At 43.8% G+C, this 18552-nt stretch overlaps 1 protein-coding gene across 1 annotated transcript in view; it reads right to left on the reverse strand.

The window, feature by feature from the left end:
• Positions 1 to 227: 227 nt before the first annotated feature.
• Positions 228 to 18552, reverse strand: part of LOC130482399 (cytosolic beta-glucosidase-like) — a 57809-nt gene continuing 39484 nt past the window's right edge. Inside the window, exon 5 of the mRNA XM_056855107.1 lies at positions 228 to 433. Within this exon, the coding sequence (XP_056711085.1) occupies positions 228 to 433 (206 nt within the window). The remainder of the gene's footprint in view (positions 434 to 18552) is intronic.

Here is an 18552-nt window from a genome sequence, read left to right on the forward strand (position 1 = left end):
CCAGGGCTGACCATATACAGGTAGAGATGGCCCTAAAGTTCCCGCTGACACTATAGAGGCACTAACACTCTTCCCTGTTTAAATTTGGTTACAAGCCAAATTCCAAGTATTTTAAGCTTTATAGAAAACACCAGTGTAGCATTTTTCAAGGGACTGCTTTAAAAAATCTTGTAACAAGGATTTGCAGCAACAAGTCCACGGAGAGCATCAACAGATGTTTGTTCATATCACCCCTGTGAATCCATCAGTCTGTTGTTGGCAATCACTTTGGCATATTCAATAGCTGATTTGTAAGGAACTCGAGGGAGAGCGGCATTTTCAAAATCCACGTGGAAGAGTCCAAATCTAGAGCTGTATCCACAAGTCCATTCAAAGTTGTCTAGTAGGGACCACACAAAATAGCCTTTCACTTGGACGTTGTCAATGTAAATGGCTGAAATGAGATTTAGAGGAAACGAATCACACCCTGGTGCTGGTTGCAAAGACATGTTAGCTGAAGTTTGTCAATCAACAAAATGAAAACATCATCGTGATTCCCAAAATATCTACCGCCCATCAAGAAATGGATATTATAAGCCAATAATCTATTTCAGGAATTATTTCTAAATCCATATGGTATTAGACCACACGATGTTTATGTGACGACAACCTGATTAAGCTGCAAAGAATTAAAGTGTAATCGTCAGATGCACTGAAGGGGCATTTCCTATGGGAGAGGAAAAGAATGGCACCCTTTTATGAATTACTAGTGATTTTTATGTTGTATTTGGTCACCCATGTTCAACAGCATCGACAAAGAACAATAACACAGAGTTACAGGATTGATAGGCTTTGAATACTCTAAGCATAAAAATGAGTCCTGGAGACTATATATGAACATACTACAAATACACCAGAGAGGGTTGCCAAAGTAAAGAAATGCAAATTGTTTAGCGTAAAGAAAGCTTAAAGGGCACAGGAATTAGAAGTTACAAAATGGAAATTAAACAAAACAATGATGGAAACCCAGGACTTTTTTTTTTTTTACTTATAAAAGATCTCTCGTGAGATTTATGACCTCTCATCCAGGATAGAGTGCTCCAAGGAAAATATGCTCTCAGTGAGGACTTCAGGACTGTTGTGTCTTTAGTGGCTACAGAACCAATTTTCTCTTTCTGCCCTTTCCCCTATTTACATGCTTCAAAATTAAAAGTCTATAAGACAAGAGAAAGGAACAAGCAGCAAAATCAAATGACAACAGGAAAGGGAAGTTGGGGCTGCCAATCACTCCACCCCAGCAGCTGCAGGACTCCCCACACAACCTTTTAAGGCCACAATCCCAACATTCTCTAGTAGTCTTCATGTTGAAGAAGAAGAAGAGGAGGAGGAGGAGGAGCTGGTTTTTATATGCCAACTTTCTCTACCATTTAAGGAAGAATCAAACTAGCTTATAATCCCCTTCCTCTCCCCACAACAGACACCATGTGAGGTATGTGGGGCTGAGAGAGTTCGAAGAGAACTGTGACTAGTCCAAGGTCACCCAGCTGGCTTCATGTGGAGGAGTGGGGGATCAAGCCTGGTTCTCCAGATTAGAGTCCACCACTCCTAACCACTACACCACACTGGCTCTCGCCACGCTAAATACTCACAACATTTCTGTAATGTATGGGGTGTGAATGTAGGCAATGTGGGCTTGTGCCTGCCCACTAGTCTTGCCTACCCAGAGTTCACCAGACATTCACATGGTGGACATACAGTGGCTACAGCATCAGACTTTTGTTTTGGCCATCAAGTCACATCTGATTTAGAATCATAGAGTTCGAAGGTACCACCAGGGTCATCTAGTCCAACCCCCTGCACAATGCAGGGAATTCACAACTACCTCCCCCACACACCCCAGTGCCCAGAAGATGGCCAAGATGCCCTCCCTCTCATGATCTGCCTAAGTTCATAGAATCAGCATTGCTGACAGATGGCCATCTAGATGGCCATTAAAAACCTCCAGGGGAGGAGAGCTTACCACCTCCTGAGGAAACCTGTTCCACTGAGGAACCGCTCTAACTGTTAGAGAAGTCTTCCTAATGTCTAGATGGAAACTCGTCTGATTTAATTTTAACCCGTTGGTTCTGGTCTGACCTTCTGGGGCAACACAAAACAACTCAGCACCATCCTCTATATGACAGCCCTTCAAGTACTTGAAGATGGTTATCATATCCCCTCTGTCTTCTCTTTTTCAGGCTAAACATACCCAGCTCCTTCAACCTTTCCTCATAGGACTTGGTCTCCAGACCCCTCACCATCTTTGTTGCCTTCCTCTGGACACGTTCCAGCTTATCTACATCTTTCTTAAATTGTGTTTTCTGTTGCCCCAGAAGGTTGGATCAGAACCAACGGGTTGAAATTAAATCAAAAGTGTTTCCATCTAAACATTAGGAAGAATTTTCTAACAGTTAGAGCGGCTCCTCAGTGGAACAGGCTTCCTCAGGAGGTGGTAAGCTCTCCTTCCCTGGAGGTTTTTAATGGCCATCTAGATGGTCATCTGTCAGCAATGCTGATTCTATGAACTTAGGCAGATCATGAGAGGGAGGGCATCTTGGGCATCTTTTTGAACCTGCAGCACATTCACACGGCTCGCAATTTGTTCTTGTTTACATCTCTAGTTAGCAAGCAAGTAAAAAAAAAAAATCAACAGACCAGTTGTGGGCTCTGTTCATTTGTTTGGGGCCCACATAATGGCTTGTGGGAGTATGTGAGGGGCTGCTAAGGGGTGTTGGTGATCATAGGCCGGTGCAACTTGTAGCATTTTCATGATGGGGCTGAAGTATACATAGCCACTGTGGTTTGTGTATTCGCTTCGGCTCCAAAGCGGATTGCCTCAGTCATGCAAATGGCGATGTCCACAGATATAACCAGTCATAGGGGACACCAGTTGGCACCTGACTCTGTGGCTCTGATGGACCTTAATGCACACACGTTACCTTTCCATGCCATTGCTTCAGCGATGCTCTTTTGGATCTTAATTCCAAAGGACAAGAGCAAGAACGAAGTCCAGTGGGGGGGGGGGTGAGGAAGAGGTAATTGGGGGGGAGGTAATTGTGAATTTCCTGCATTGTGCAGGGGGTTGGACTGGATGGCTCTGGTGGTCCCTTCCAACTCTGTGATTCTATGATTCTATATGTAAATATTGCATCTAACACACATATATATCAGATGAGCCCAGACATAACCAATTGGTGCTTGACCCAACTCTGTAGCCTTGCCAGAATTGTTCATCTCAGTTGGGATGATAAGCAGCTTATTCATTCCCCCTCCCAATATTCTTAGACAAATAATTCTACAGGCTAATTCTACACTCAAAAAATATTTTAGCAACATGTCAACATGGAGGAAATCAATCTATGAAGGACACTGCAAACAAACAACAAAGAAAACCCTGGCTCTACTGTAAAGAAAAGCCCCCAAAAGTAATCATGTTAAGCTTCTGCCAATTAAAAAGCAAAAGAGCAACAGAATATCCCTCTACAGTTTGTCACAAAAATAATAATATTTAGTCAAAAGATTCACCGAGGCAGAGTCTAATATAGCCTGTGAAGAACGCAGTCCTGTGACATTGTTACAAAATAAGCCACTGAGGACTCTACTGTATTACCTGTCTGCATACCATACACAAAACAGGGAGAGGAAACCTCGTCACGTGACTTGTCATCTTGATTTATGAGGTGCCTAAATCTTGGGGGGGAAACAATCCTTTGTGTATTAAACCTCTCTTCAAAACAGCGCCACGTACAAAGATAACTGAGGACGTCAGGGATGGCTCCTGGACCGCTCAAGCTGGAACAAATTTGATAAGGGACTACCGTTCTTGTGCTTCTCCTTTCGTGGTTTCTTTCTTTCTTTTTTAAGCTTTAAGCTATTATGAAAGGGAAGGGAGGGTGCAAATGAAAGCAAGTGTAATATAAAGGTGAGGCACCAAAATAACATCCACGGTGAACTTCAGATGCGCTGCTTCCTTGATGATAGGACATTTGCTAAACATGGCGGCTCCATGCCGATACTTTGATTAGAAAAACACGTTGGGAGCTCATTATTTCTAAGCCAGGGGCACCACTTCCTGACATTCTTCGTTAAATTGCGTTCTGATGCCATACTGCATTCAAGGCAATTTCCCCTCCCTCTGTATTTGTGGGGGGGGGGAGAAGAGGTAGAGCTTTGCTCTATTCTACCCTGGAAACAAGCTAATTTAGAAATACAAAGACCTCTTATCTCTAGAGCATGGGGCTAGCTCATAACTCACCCTGAGTTTAGAACACAAGGCAGAACCACGTCTATCTACCCAGACGTTCTTCAGGCAAAGCTGATGCATTCCCGCAAACACAGGTGAACAGTGGGAACTACTGCGATAGGAGTTAACCTTAAAAAGAACAATGTGTCATCAAGTTGCAACCAACTCATGCAGGAAAGAGATGAGCAGAGGTGGTTTGCCATTGCTTTCCTTTGTGTAGCAACCCGTCTCCCTGGGTAATCTCCCATCTAAATACTCATCGGGGCTGACTCTGCTTAGCTTCCAAGATCTGATGAGCTCAGGCTAACATGAGCTATACAGGCTGCTTGAACCTTGAGGGAAGTCCTTACTTCTATACAGTGTAACGAAAACATATGCAAAGAGGAGCTTGTTCAGTAAAAAATATCCGAGAATATCCGAGGGTGCTTCCTAGAGCAGAACAGCTAAAGGCATTCTAGTAAACTGTTCACATGGGAAAAGATGGATCATGTTAATCCTTGAAATGAATCCATTTTAATCAGCAAGATCGTCATAAAGCAGTGATGGCGAACCTTTTAGAGACCGAGTGCCCAAACTGCAATCCAAAACCCACTTATTTATCGCAAAGTGCCAACACGGCAATTTAACCGGAATACTGAGGTTTCCTCCCAGCTGGGTGGCGGGGAGTCCAGGGAAGGGGGGTGTGGCGGGTTACTCCCAGCTGGGCGGCGGGGAGTCCAGGGAAGGGGGGGGCGGTTGCAGTTTAAAGCCCTGGGAGTCCAGGGAAGGGGGGGTTAATAGCAAGATCGTCATAGGGGCTAGAAGGTGAGTTTACAAAAGTTAATCTAACAAGGTTTTCAAAGTGGAGCCTGCTCCAATAACCTGGGGACATTTCACTTCATCTTTCAGCCCCTTGCTGATCATTTTCAAGAATTTCCCATAAACACAGGTTATCGATTCTCAATACTGCACTGGTTGGAGTATTTGTTTATTTGGTTAATTAATGCTGGATTACTATGAGGGCTCACCTGCATCTATGGTCATTTCTGATTGGGCGTTTTACCTGAGGTTTGTTGATTGCTGCACTCACACTTTCCTATTGGGAATTTCTGAATTGGCAGCCTCCCAGGCTCAAATGAAGTCCCGCCCCTTTAAATGCTGCTCTGTAATTGGTTCATTTCACAGTGCTCATTGTGAAAGATAATCACCCCAAAAACCCCAACTGCCACATAAAAAAGCATTTTAAGAATGAAAAACAAAAATGGAGCAATCTGAAAGGGGGGGGGAGAGAAATCCAAGCCTTGTTTTTTAAAAGCCTTTCTTTTTTTGCTCAGAAAGAGCTCTGAGGTAGCAGGAAGCACTTGAATCCCCACCTCTTTACATGCTGCTTCGTGATTGGCTGTTCCTCCTGCTTTCCCATCTGCACTGAGATTTGAGCCGTGCTGAGCTCATGTTAGAGGGAAAAGTCGGAATACCAGAGGAACGGGAACAGCCGGACTTTGTTAGGGCTGGCAGCGATCTCATTTCTCATGGAAGGAAAACACGTGCATAATTCCAAGGAGGGCCTGATTGCTATTTTCAAAATTATTCAAGAACAAGCAGGGGACTCACATGGATTTGAGGGAGGCATCTCGTTTCCCCCTCCCCCACCATTTCCTCTTTCGATTTTCCTGAAAGCCCATATAGCGTCTCCTGTTTTCCTACTTCCTTCTCTCCTTCCCACCCACCCGCCTGCCAAACTACGTTTATCTACCCCCATCTTCAGCTTTCCCTCCTTCCCTCTCCTGGCAGCCTCTGCCTGAGAAAACTATGGCCAGTGGTACGGTGCCTGCTGCCAGGCAGGAACCTAGTTGCATGGTGGGAAACCCACACTTGGTGGGCTGCATCTCTTTTCTCCCCTGTATCCCCTTCTCCACAAGACTTTCGTTTTCCCTCCTCCTGGCAACCTCTATATCCTCATATTCCCCTGCTTCCTTCTCTCCTCACCCACCAACCATCCCAGTGTTTATCAGCTCCCCATCTTCAGCTATATTTATTACTTATTTACTTCATTTATTCCCTACCTTTCTTCACAATGGGGAAACAAAGCAGTTACATCATTCTCCTCTCCTCCACTTTATCCTCACAAACAGCCCTGTGTGGTAGGTTAGGCTGATAAGGTATAACTGGCCCATGGCAGAGTGGCAATTTGAACCAGTCTCCCAGATACTAGTCAGGAACTCTAACCACTGTACCATGCTGGCTGTTTTGGGGTGGCTGCAGTTGAAAAGTAGCAAGCAGCCAGTCCTGGGTGAGTCATGCAGATCTCATGGTAGCACACTCCGCCCTGGTTGTTGCTGGGCCTGGCCCCGATGTTTCCTCCCTCGAAGGCCAAAACAGCCCTGGAAAGGGCCCTGCCCCCTCACCCTGCCTTTTACTGACAGAAACCTAGTCTCAAAGACTTGCAATACTGTGTGGTTACCTAGCAGTGGTCACTGAGGGCTTTTGTTTCTTAAAGCTACAGGCACTGTTTCTATTATTTGGGTGTTTAATCTCCCCCCTTCTTTAAAGATTTAATTTTTTTCTGCAAACCTGGAGCTTTTCTCTGGTTTGTGGAAAGATCTGACTTGTCTGTTCATGTCTCCAGTCGCTGTAGTTAAGTATCCACGGGTTTGGTCAAGCTGAGAATTAGATACATTGATCCATGTTTTCCATTTTGTGCCAACAGACATAAATTACAATCCTATGCACAGTCCACTCCAAGCCCTGAAATCAATGGTCTTAGACTGGAGTAGCTCTGCACAGATTTCACTGTAAGTTGAATACGTTAATTGTTTAGGTATAATGTGGAAACTCTTATTTTCCCCTTCCATTTTTTTTAAAGGAAGGGTAGTGGCCGAGAAAGGACATAACAAAGCTCAGAAGAGATAATTCCAAGAAGGGTAGCTGTGTTAGTCTGTTGTAGTAAAGTAAACCAGAAATCAAGTGGTGCCTTTAAGAGTAACCCAATTTGCTCCAAAATAAGGTGTTGTGATCCAGAACTCACTTCTTCACAACAGAAATTTTATATGAACTCTCTGCCACAATTCCTCCTCTCCACTCCTCACCTCATGATTTTGATTATAAATGCTTGTGTAAAATAATTCAATTTCATGTGCATCTGAAGAAGTAAGGTTTGACTTACAAACCTTTACACTGGAGTAAACTTGGCTAGTCTTAGATCCCTTCCAAGCAGGCTCTTTAAACTGCTTTGACTTCTGACAGCAAAAATACATATACATACATACATACATACATACATACATACATACATGGAATCGAACCCAGTTCTCCAGATTAGAGTCCACGGCTCTTAACCACTATACCATGCCGGCTACCTCATCCCATGTGAGCGCACCATACCAAACATGACTGTGAATCCACAAAGCAGAACCTTGGCATGTCTGAGACTTTCTTCTCAGTCTCTTCTATGGTGCCTAGGTATGCCAGTGACAGCCACATTATTAATTAGCACAGATCTGTTTATACCCATCATGCCATTAATCACTGTATCATGAAGGTCGTCTAATTAATTAACCACCATGGGTGGTCACAATAGCCCAAAGAACCATTTCAGGTGTATGGCTGAGGAGATCATTTGTCTTGTCTAGCAGACTGCCCGTCCCTTTCTTGTCGGGGTCTCTTCTGCATACTTTCCTTTCCTTGATCTCTGTGTTAGCTTTGATACCATGGGACACTCATGCTCCACAAGGTCTTTTAATTCTTTTAAGTTTTAGGACATCAATTTACTCGTTCGCCCTGTTGCTGACAGCTCCTTCATTTCTTTTATAGAAATATCTAATTCCTTCCTTCCAGCATCCAGTGACATTTTCTAGGGTTTTACCATTAATCTCTTTTTTTGTTTTAGAGTTATGGTGGTAGTCTCCATACCAACCTCATTACATTCTCTGCTTTAGCCTACGTATTTAAATTTAGCTTCCCAGATGAGACATCTGTTGAGTGTTGTAACTCTTCCATGGCCATGATATCCTCCAGTCCCCTCTGAAGCTGTTAGGAAGAAGAGACACGGAGAAGCGCCTTCCACTGGCCAACTTGTGTTTTATACTTCTTGTATTCACTGTTTTGGGCCGTCCCCCCCTCCAAAAAGAAGAAAACTGTGACATACATATATCAAATAGACTTTAAAAGGGATATCCATGGAGGATAAGTCTGGCAATGGCTTTTGGTCACAAAGCTACTTGGAGCCTCCATGTTCAACATCAGTATAGCTGTTGATGAACAAACAAGGTGTCGTGGGTCAGCCTGCTGACACTTCCTCAGACAAAGAGGAACTAGAGGGAGATGGCAGGGTGAGAACAGAGGAGCAGCCCCAGAAGACAGTGAAAGAAGTGAAGACCAAGAAGTCTCACCGGGTCTGCAGCCTGGCAGCTCAGGAGAACTGGCTGTGTCGGGGGTTCAGCCACAGGTGGAATCGCCTGGAGGGTCTCTGAGACCACTTGAGCAGAGATGCCAGAAAGTCCAGGTCACGATAGAAAGCTGTCAGAAAAGTGCAAGACTACAGGCTTTGCCCAGAGCACTAAGTAATGACGAAACCGGGAATGCCTGAACACCTAATGCACGGCAGCTGATCTGCATTAAGATAAGATCTATTTAGGAAGGCAACGAGCTCAGCATTTTGTGGAAGCAACTCATTCGCTTGGAGCCATCTCGGGTCTCTGTTATTTTCTGGACTCCTGGACCTCTGCTACCCTAACCCTGGGAACTGAACCTGACGTTGAATTTGGATTACCCCTCTGCTTAGATGTTGGACTCGAGCAGCAAGGTACCTGACCTCGGACTGGTTTCCTGATTACGCTACCTGCCTGTGGCCCTTGTCTCTGCCAGAATTCCGGACACAAGGGGAAGAGCTGGTAGATTCATGGCCTCCTTGTAGGCTTCCCCGCAAATATCCTTGGGGATTTAAAAAAAAAAAACTTAAGAAACTGAAATGTTTTCCATCCAGCCAAAAGATAATTCTGGACTACACTGGTATGAGCCAGGACTCTTCTTATTTTCAGGTCACTGGCAAATGTTTTCTTAATAATTTTCAGATGATTCATGCAACAGAAACTGGACTTCGTTCTTGCTCTTGCTCTTTGGAATTAAGATCCAAAAGAGCATCTCTGAAGCAATGGCATGGAAAGGTAACATGTGTGCATTAAGGTCCATCAGAGCCACAGAGTCAGGTGCCAAATGGTGTCCCCTATGACTGGTTATATCTGTGGACATCGCCATTTGCATGACTGAGGCAATCCGCTTTGGAGCCAAAGCAAATACACAAACCACAGTGGCTATGTATACAGCAGCACCCATCATGAAAATGCTACAAGTTGCACCGGCCTATGATCACCAGCACCCCTTAGCAGCCCCTCACATACTCCCACAAGCCATTATGTGGGCCCCAAACAAATGAACAGAGCCCACAACTGGTCTGTTGATTTTTTTTACTTGCTTGCTATCTGGAGATGTAAACAAGAACAAATTGCGAGCCGTGTGAATGTGCTGCAGGTTCAAAAAGTCAAGACCAATTTACATTTAAGTTTTTTTCTGGTGCTAGTAATCTTAGATGTAGTGGAAAGTACACAGGAACTAAAGACATGAACATCAATGAAGAGGATTAAAGATAAATACCAGGGATTTCTTATGAATGGCATGTTGCGAGCATTGTTTGCGAACTGAAAACTTTACAGCACCAACTGTCTAGAAGGAGACAAATGGAAGATTTGTGAGCATGGAAACAGCCATCAGCATAGTTAGAAAGGAAAGTCAGGAGGGGGAAACCCATCAGGGGCAATTCCACATACCTGTTCTATACCTTCCTCTACTTAGCGATTTAACTGGCAATAAAAAATGGTGTACACGTTCCTGCTGGCTGCCAGAACTGGGAACATCTAAGGCCAGTTCACATGCTTACCTGGCCAACAATCCTCTTACTGGCCTTTAATGCATGTGTTGTTTCCGTCGCTGTCAAGCGGGCTTTGTTGTCATTATGCATGTATTTTTCAACCTTTAGAAGTTGCCTCGCTCTCTCCTCATGTTTTTCCCATGTTTTGTGGATGCTGTTTTAGCCTGAGTTTAATGTATGCCTCGATCCCAAATCGAAAGGTGGTCTTGGGCATACTTGTAAATTCAGGTTTTTCTCTCCATGCCCATTCTCACTTGTCGTCGTCCCCACTTGTTTCCCCCCCTCATCCAACCCCTCCCCTCAAAGCTGGAATACTATGAGGCTGCTTATTGGTCAGTTTCACAGTGAGTGTTGATCAAACAGATTTTTTGCTTGTGACTAGCAAAGACACTGAAATAATCACAAAAGACCTATGTGGGTGCTTATTTGGTAAGTTTCACAGTGTGTATTGGTCAGTTTCAGACCTCAGCCTGATCAAACAGGGTTTTTTTTTTTTTTTTTTTTTTGACTAGTGAGAACGCTGAAATAATCACAAACAACCCATGCAGCTGCTTATTTGGTCAGTTTCACAGTGAGCGTTGGTCAGTTTCAGACCCCTGTGTAGAAGATCACATGAAGAAACTATATTTCTAAGATTAATCCACCCTTCCCTCTAGGGAGCTCTGGGTGGTATATACCGTATGTCCCTTCCTCCTACTATATCTTCTCAACAACCCTGTAAGAGAAGGACCGACCCAAGGTTGGGATCATCATAGTCCCAGCCTGATACTCTGCCACTATTCCACACTGCCTTTCAAATAAGCCTTGTTTATTAATTTGCATGAAGCAACCCCTTGGTCTAGGAAGCTCAACGTACAGTGTTAAGGAGTTGCAGATACTGCCTTAGATCCACCAGAGACAGAAGGGATTTCTTTCTATCAGTGCAGCCGGACTTCCTTGCCTTCTCTCTCCCACTGCAGCCCAAAATGCACACCTATACGCTCCTCCTAGCAGACAGGAGACTTGTAGAAACAGTTTGGGTGGGGTTGGATGTCTGCAACATGAGGGAGGAATTGGTGAAAAACAGCCCATCCTGATCCATTTGCAGAAGTCCAGCCCAATGGTTAGAAGAAGAGTTGATTTTTTACCCTGCTTTTCTCTACTTTTAAGGAGGCTCAAAGTGGCTTACAATTGCTTTCCCTTCCTCTCCTCAGAACAGACACCTTGTGAGGTAGGTGGGGCTGAGAGAGTTCAGACAGATCTGTGACTGGCCCAAGGTCACCTAGCAGGCCTCGTGTGGAGTGGGGAAACAAACCTGGTTCTCCAGATTAGAGTCCACCGCTTTTAACCACTACACCATGCTACAGCCTACCAACCTTTTTGACAGGCTAGAGAGAGGAGGGCTCCCCTCTGATCCCTGAGGAGGTTATACCAGGGATCGGTGACCAACTGCACAAATGCCACACAGGATGAGGGATGCAGTGAAGAAGGGAGACGGAATGAAACTGAGTGGAAAAGCTGGTGGGATCCCAAATATCAGCCACAACAACAGGCACCTTTCTATTTTTCTATCATAATTTTATGTTTCTTCCAAGGAGCTCTGGTCAGCACAAGTGGTTCTACCCTTTGCCACAGGAGTCGCTATTTATATCTTTGCTATGCCCTTTCGAAGAGGATCAGACTAGGTGCAAAAATATGTTATTCCTTTATGCTCTCTGCAGATCTGTGGGGTCAAGTTAGGCTGAAAGACCACGAGCCTGTTCACATATATAAAAACATGAGCTGCCCCTTGCACAGAGGAACGGCAACACCACATCGTTACGTTTTGCTGACAATCACTGACTGATGTGATATCTACAAGCAAAGCATGCCACAAAGCCTGTGCTCTTCCTTCTCCGCCCTATTTAGATGGGTAAGTTTTGTGCTGTTTCCAGCCTACAATGGATTCCACCAGTCAATACAAAAGTGTAAAAGAGAGGTGTGTATCGAGAGGACTAAGATGAGGCTTCCTGTACTACAGAGTGAGATGTTAACACCCCTTGGCTAAGCTAGAAGCTTCCAGGTGTGCCAGGAAGGGACAAACACAGCCCAAGGATGTTCCTAGGGTGTGTCAAGCCTCATTGATTGTGTTCTGAGGCCTCCGGCATACAAAGTGGTTGGGAGCATCCCCACTGTGTGAACGGGGTACAGGACCGAGGTGGAGTGCAGCTGGAAAAGAGGGAGGTCCTGGGAAGGCTTCAGCACCACATGCAACTCAGTATCCTAGAGGAGTTCCTGGTTGGGGCAGAACTCTGCCCAAGCAATCCTCCTTACAAAGACCTTAGAATCATAGAGTTGGAAGGAACCACCTGGGTCATCTTGTCCAACCCCCTGCAAAATGCAGGAAATTCACAACTACCCCCCCCCCAAACACACACACCAGTGACCCCAACTCCATGCCCAGAAGATGGGAACAAAAACCCTCCATGATCCCTGGCCAATCTGGTCTGGGGAAAATTACTTCCTGACCCCCAAAATTGCTTCCTGACCTTGTTCTTGACTATATGACTGCCAGAAAACACTGTGTTGGATCCTGTCAGTCCCCTCCATCAAGTTTCCCTCCAACAGAGAAAGCTTCTTTTATCAAAGACTCCTCCCCACGCAAGGAAGTCTTTCTACATTAGAAAAAACCATTCTCCTTGGAAGTTTCCTTCGAGTCTTAGGCTCCAATTTAAACTATTCCACAGTTAGCTTTCCAATGCCACTCTGCACTAGCGGATCATGTATGTATCGCAAGCAAGAATATGCCATTTGTCCAACTCCAATCCAGAGCAAAAAAATTTTTTTAAAGCAGAACTGTCAAACTGAAGGCACCAAAGTTACTCTTGCTGTCTCTCCAAAACCACTCCAAGCCTATTCCTTTTAATTAAAAGAAATGTTTTCAGGCTTGCTGTATTCTGCAAACTGCAGATCAATACTGATTCAGAAAATAAGACTCCTTGTATGGTGTGAATGGAAAATTATGAAATATGTCTTCTCCTCCAGAACTTTGGGGACTCAAGCATTATTGCACAGAGGATCTCTCCTGCTGCCAGAAGGAGAAAAATAATCAAAGTGCACAACAGTGAAAGAGTAAAAAAAAATTAAGCATACAAGTAAATGATATACATGAATATCTCAGAGATATTATGGGTTCCAGTCCAGACCACTGCAATGAAGCGAGTATCACAATAAAGCATGTCACACAATTTTTTTGATTTCCCAGTGCACATAGGAGTTATGTTTACACTATACTGTAGTCTATTAAGTGTGCAATAGCATTATGTCTCAAAAAATGTAGAAGAAGAGTTGGTTTTTATACCCTGTTTTCTCTACCAAAAGAAGTGTCAAAGCAGCTTGCAATCACATTCCCTTCCTCTCCCCACAACAGGCACACTGTGAGGTAGGTGGGGCTGAGAGAGTTCGGAGAGAACTGTGACTAGTTCAAGGTCACCCAGCTGGCTTCATGTGTAGGAGTGGGGAAACCAACCCAGTTCACCAGATTAGAGTCCACCACTCTTAACCACTATGCCACACTGGCTTTCTGGAATAATGATGAAAAAGTTTGAAATATTGCGAGAATTACCAAAATGGGACTCAGAGACACAAAGTGAGCACATGATGTTTGGAAAATGGCGCCCTATAGACTTGCTCGGAAGCACAGTATCTGTGAAGCACAATAAAGCAAAGTGCAATAAAACTAGGTATGCCTGTACCTTGATGCAAAGAGATATTTGCACTCCAAGCAGATGTTGTACCACTGAGCCACGACCTCTCCATGACACAGAAGACAACTTTCTCCGTACTTTCCCCGTACAGTTTATTGCAAACGTGCACCAGGAAAAGCCATCACCTGGCACCATAGAGCCCATGAGCACTAGTTTCCTGGATAAGCCTTTTTCTGCTGAATTATCAAACGTCAAAGCAATCTTAGTACAGAAGGACTATCCTAACCAATATTTAAAGTAGGTCTTTTCCTTTGGAGAAAGAAAGTAGGGCTACACCAAGCAACATGCCAGCAAACCAAAAAAGAAGAAAAGTTGTTTTTTATGTGTGTGTCTGTGTTAAGTGCTGTCAAGTTGCTTCCGACTCATGGCGACCCTATGAATGAAAGTCCTCCAAAATGTCCTATCTTTGACAGCCTTGCTCAGATCTTGCAAACTGAAGGCTGTGGCTTCCTTTATTGAGTCAATCCATCTCTTGTTGGGTCTTCCTCTTTTCCTGCTGCCCTCAACTTTTCCTAGCATGACGGTCTTTTCCAGTGACTCTTGTCGTCTCATGACTTGACCAAAATACGATAGCCTCAGTTTAGTCATTTTAGCTTCTAGGGTCAGTTCAGGCTTGATTTGATCTATAACCCACTGATTTGTTTTTTTGGCAGTCCACGGAATCTGTAACACTCTCCTCCAACACCACATTTCAAAGGAATCTATTTTCTTCCTATCAGCTTTCTTCACTGTCCAGCTTTCACACCCATACATAGTAATAGGGAATACGATGGCATGAATTAATCTAGTCTTGGTGGCCCGTGACACATCCTTACACTTCAAAATCTTTTCTAGCTCCTTCATGGCTGCTCTTCCCAGTCTCAATCTCCTTCTGATTTCTCGGCTGCAGTCTCCCTTTTGGGTGATGGTGGAGCCAAGGAATAAAAAGTCTTGAACAATTTCAATTTCCTCATTGTCAACCTTAAAGTTGTGTAATTCTCCTGTAGTCGTTCCTTTTTTCCCCTTGATGTTCAGCTGTAGTCCTGCTTTGGCACTTTCTCTTTTAACTTTCAGCAGTAGTCGTTTCAAATCTTCACTATTTTCTGCCAATAATGTAGTGTCATCAGCATATCTCAAATTATTAATGTTCTTCCCTCCACTTTTCACTCCACCTTCATCTAAACCTAATTCAGCTTTCCTAATTATATGTTCTGCATATAGATTGAAGAGATAAGGAGATAAAATACATCCTTGTCTGACACCTTTGCCAATTGGAAACCATTCCGTTTCTCCATATTCTGTTCTTACTGTGGCCTCTTGTCCAGAGTACAGGTTGCGCATCAAAACGATCAGATGTAGTGACACACCCATTTCCTTTAAAACCAACCATAGCTTTTCGTGATCCACACAGTCAAAAGCTTTGCTGTAATCTATGAAACACAAGCTGATTTCCTTCTGAAATTCTCTCGTATGCTCCAGTAACCAGCGTTTATTTGCAATATGATCTCTAGTGCCTCTTTTCTGAAACCAGCTTGAACATCAAGCATTTCTCGTTCCATATATGGTAACAGCCTTTGCTGTAAGATTTTGAGCATCACTTTACTTGCATGAGAAATTAATGCGATGGTCCGATAGTTGCTGCAATCTTTGATGTCTCCTTTCTTGGGAATTGGAATGTAAATGGATAGTTTCCAGTCTGTGGGCCATTGTTTTGTTTTCCATATCTGTTGGCATATTCTTGTCAAGATTTTGATGGACTCTGTTTCTGTGGCTTGGAATAGCTCTATTGATATCCCATCTGCTCCTGGTGATTTGTTTCTCTCGATTGCTCTCAATGCAGCTTTCACTTCACTTTGTAAAACTGTAGGTTCTTCTTCAAAAGATTCTTCTTGGAAAGAATCTTTTATCCTTTCATCTCTTCTGTATAGTTCTTCATTGTATTGTTCCCTCCTTTTCTTTATTTTGTCCTGTTCAGTTAATGTATTTCCATGCTGATCTTTCAGCATGCCTAACCGTGCTTTAAATTTCCCTTTGATTTCTTGGATCTTGTGGAACAGATCTCTTGTTCTTCCTTTTTTGTTGTTCTCTTCTTTAAAAAGGTAAAGGTCCCCTGTGCAAGCACCGGGTCATTCCCCATGGGGTGACGTCACATCCCGACGTTTTCTAGGCAGACTTTGTTTGCGGGGTGGTTTGCCAGTGCCTTCCCCAGTCATCTTCCCTTTACCCCCAGCAAGCTGGGTACTCATTTCACCGACCTCGGAAGGATGGAAGGCTGAGTCAACCTTGAGCCGGCTACCTGAAACCAACTTCTGTTGGGATCGAACTCAGGTCGTGAGCAGAGCTTTTTTACGCTGGTTATTATAATAGGTCTCTTTGTCTCTACGTGAGAGTCGCTGGAACGTTGTACTTAGACTTTTGATTTTGTTTTTTATACGCTGATTTATTTTTTTTTGCCTTTAAGGAGTCTCAAACCGCCTTACAATCGCCTTCCCTTCCCCTCCCCACAACAGACACCTTGTGAGGTAGGTGGGGCTAAGAGAGTTCGGAGACAACTGTGACTAGCCCAAGGTCACCCAGCAGGCTTCATGTGTAGGGGTGGGGAAACCAACCCGGTTCTCCAGATTAGAGTCCACCGCTCTTAACCAATACACCACGCTCTCAGGAAAAAAGATGCCAGGTCACAGGGTCTGCAAAACATGACAGGATCTATAAACACATAATTTCTACTATTTGTATTTACTGTGAAATGATGTTTTTATATATTCCCTTTGATGAAGCTTATACAGCGAAATGTGTAGGGGCTTCACATGACAATAAAGCTGTCCCCTGCCCCCTTTTTAGGTTTGCTTTCCTTTGAAGGACAACATATCCTTTTAAACCTGGATATATCTGGTTTAAAGCACACTCAAGTTTCAACCCAATGCATATTTGACAGGATAATGCTGCCAGTCCCAGCTCTTTAATGGCCTTCCTGAATGATACCTAATCTTTCATACCTCTGTTCATCATATTCACACATTACATTGTTAGGTAAACATCTTTTTTAAAAAAAATCTGGCATGTACACTTGACAGGTGAATAGAACCACTGTGATCTGCCTCGAGGGCTCTGACAACTTGGTTTTGCAATGAGCTGTTTCTGGAGCCGAACTGCCGCTGATATGACCAACGCTGTGGAGGGGATGGATAAATATCACAGTGACAGAATAGTGTGCATGAGTAGAAACATTTGGCTCTGATTCAGGACATCAAATGAGAAAAAATACAGGTATATTGTGCATCCCCGCTGCATTTTCATTTCCAATGTGAACATATTTGGATCATCTGAAACATTTTCGTGCCGGCTGCTCTCACAAAATGCAACCGAAACTATGAGACAGATTTATTCTTTGAACTCAACTCAGGCTGATCTTACTGCTGCTACAACATCTCAGCCAATCAGCTGAATTCTGCAAGACGAGCAGCGTCTGTTCATTGTACGGCATGGTAAACTACTTCCTCACCCCAGGAGGGGGCAGAAAGGTCGCCTGGGGGTCCAGGACTCGGGTTATTAGTGGTTCAACAGCAATAAGTTATTAGTGGTTCAACAGCAATGGTTCATCAGCCACCTTTAGCAAAGTACTGAGAAGACAGCAGAAAAAATGAACAGAAAAAAAAGTACTTTTGCAAACTACTGGAAGACATCAAAAAAAATGAACGGGCAGAAGCAGTGTGCTTTATTCTTATCTCCCCATGAAGAAGAATCTCCTTAGAATTAGATCAGAAGCAGCCTTCATTACATGCACAGTTCTGATGTCATGCCGGGGAGGAGGTTATTTTCTTAAATAAAAAGTCACAACAATAAATTTATAAATACAGGACATATTAATAAAACTAAAGTTCTGGAAAAGCTTTTTTGTTTAAATAAAAGACATTTTTCATATCATGTTAATCTTTCTTTTCTATTACAAACGGGCAACAGGTGCACACCCAGAGCTTATTTAAGATCAATAGATTAGAGATGAAAGAATTAAAGTAGACTTTTCTCTGGCTAAAAGAGAACATGAAATGGATACAGCAAAACACTGCCACCTCCAGTTACAGAGAATGTACCGTCAACTGTCTCCACAACACACACACACTCCATGCGCTACGGGAAGATGCTGAACACATAAAAAAGCACCAGTGAACTCCGGAGACAAGCGAGGTGTCTAAAGGGTAATTGAATGCCAGCAAGTCCCAGGGAATTTCTTTGATCACACAACGGTTATTTGCTCTGCTTCATGTAATTCCTCCAATAAAAAAAAGTGTTAATTCAGAGTTGTGGTTGAGAATTTAAAGAAGACACCTGCAACATTGGAGTGACTGATCACTGAACGGGGACACAGGGGGGGGGGCGGACAGGGGGGACGGCAGGGGGGAGATCTGGGTTCAGATCTGCTCTATCAAGAAGCTTCCGGACAATGCAGTCCTAAGCAGAGGAACCCCTTTCTAAATCCACTGAAATCGACAGACTTAGGTGCAACTCGATCTAGGATCGCACTACGAGAGCTTACAAGTCACTCTTTCTCCTAGTCTAGCTTACTTCAGAAGGTGGTTGTGGGGATGAAATGGAGAGCCCCATGCAGAGCACTCCAAACTTCTCGGAGATGGGATGGGATACAAAAGGCCGTACATTTCATCTTGAACTTTGCAAGGCTTCTTGGT

This window comes from Euleptes europaea, chromosome 9 (assembly GCF_029931775.1).
Source record: "Euleptes europaea isolate rEulEur1 chromosome 9, rEulEur1.hap1, whole genome shotgun sequence".
Taxonomy (NCBI): Eukaryota; Metazoa; Chordata; class Lepidosauria; order Squamata; family Sphaerodactylidae; genus Euleptes; species Euleptes europaea.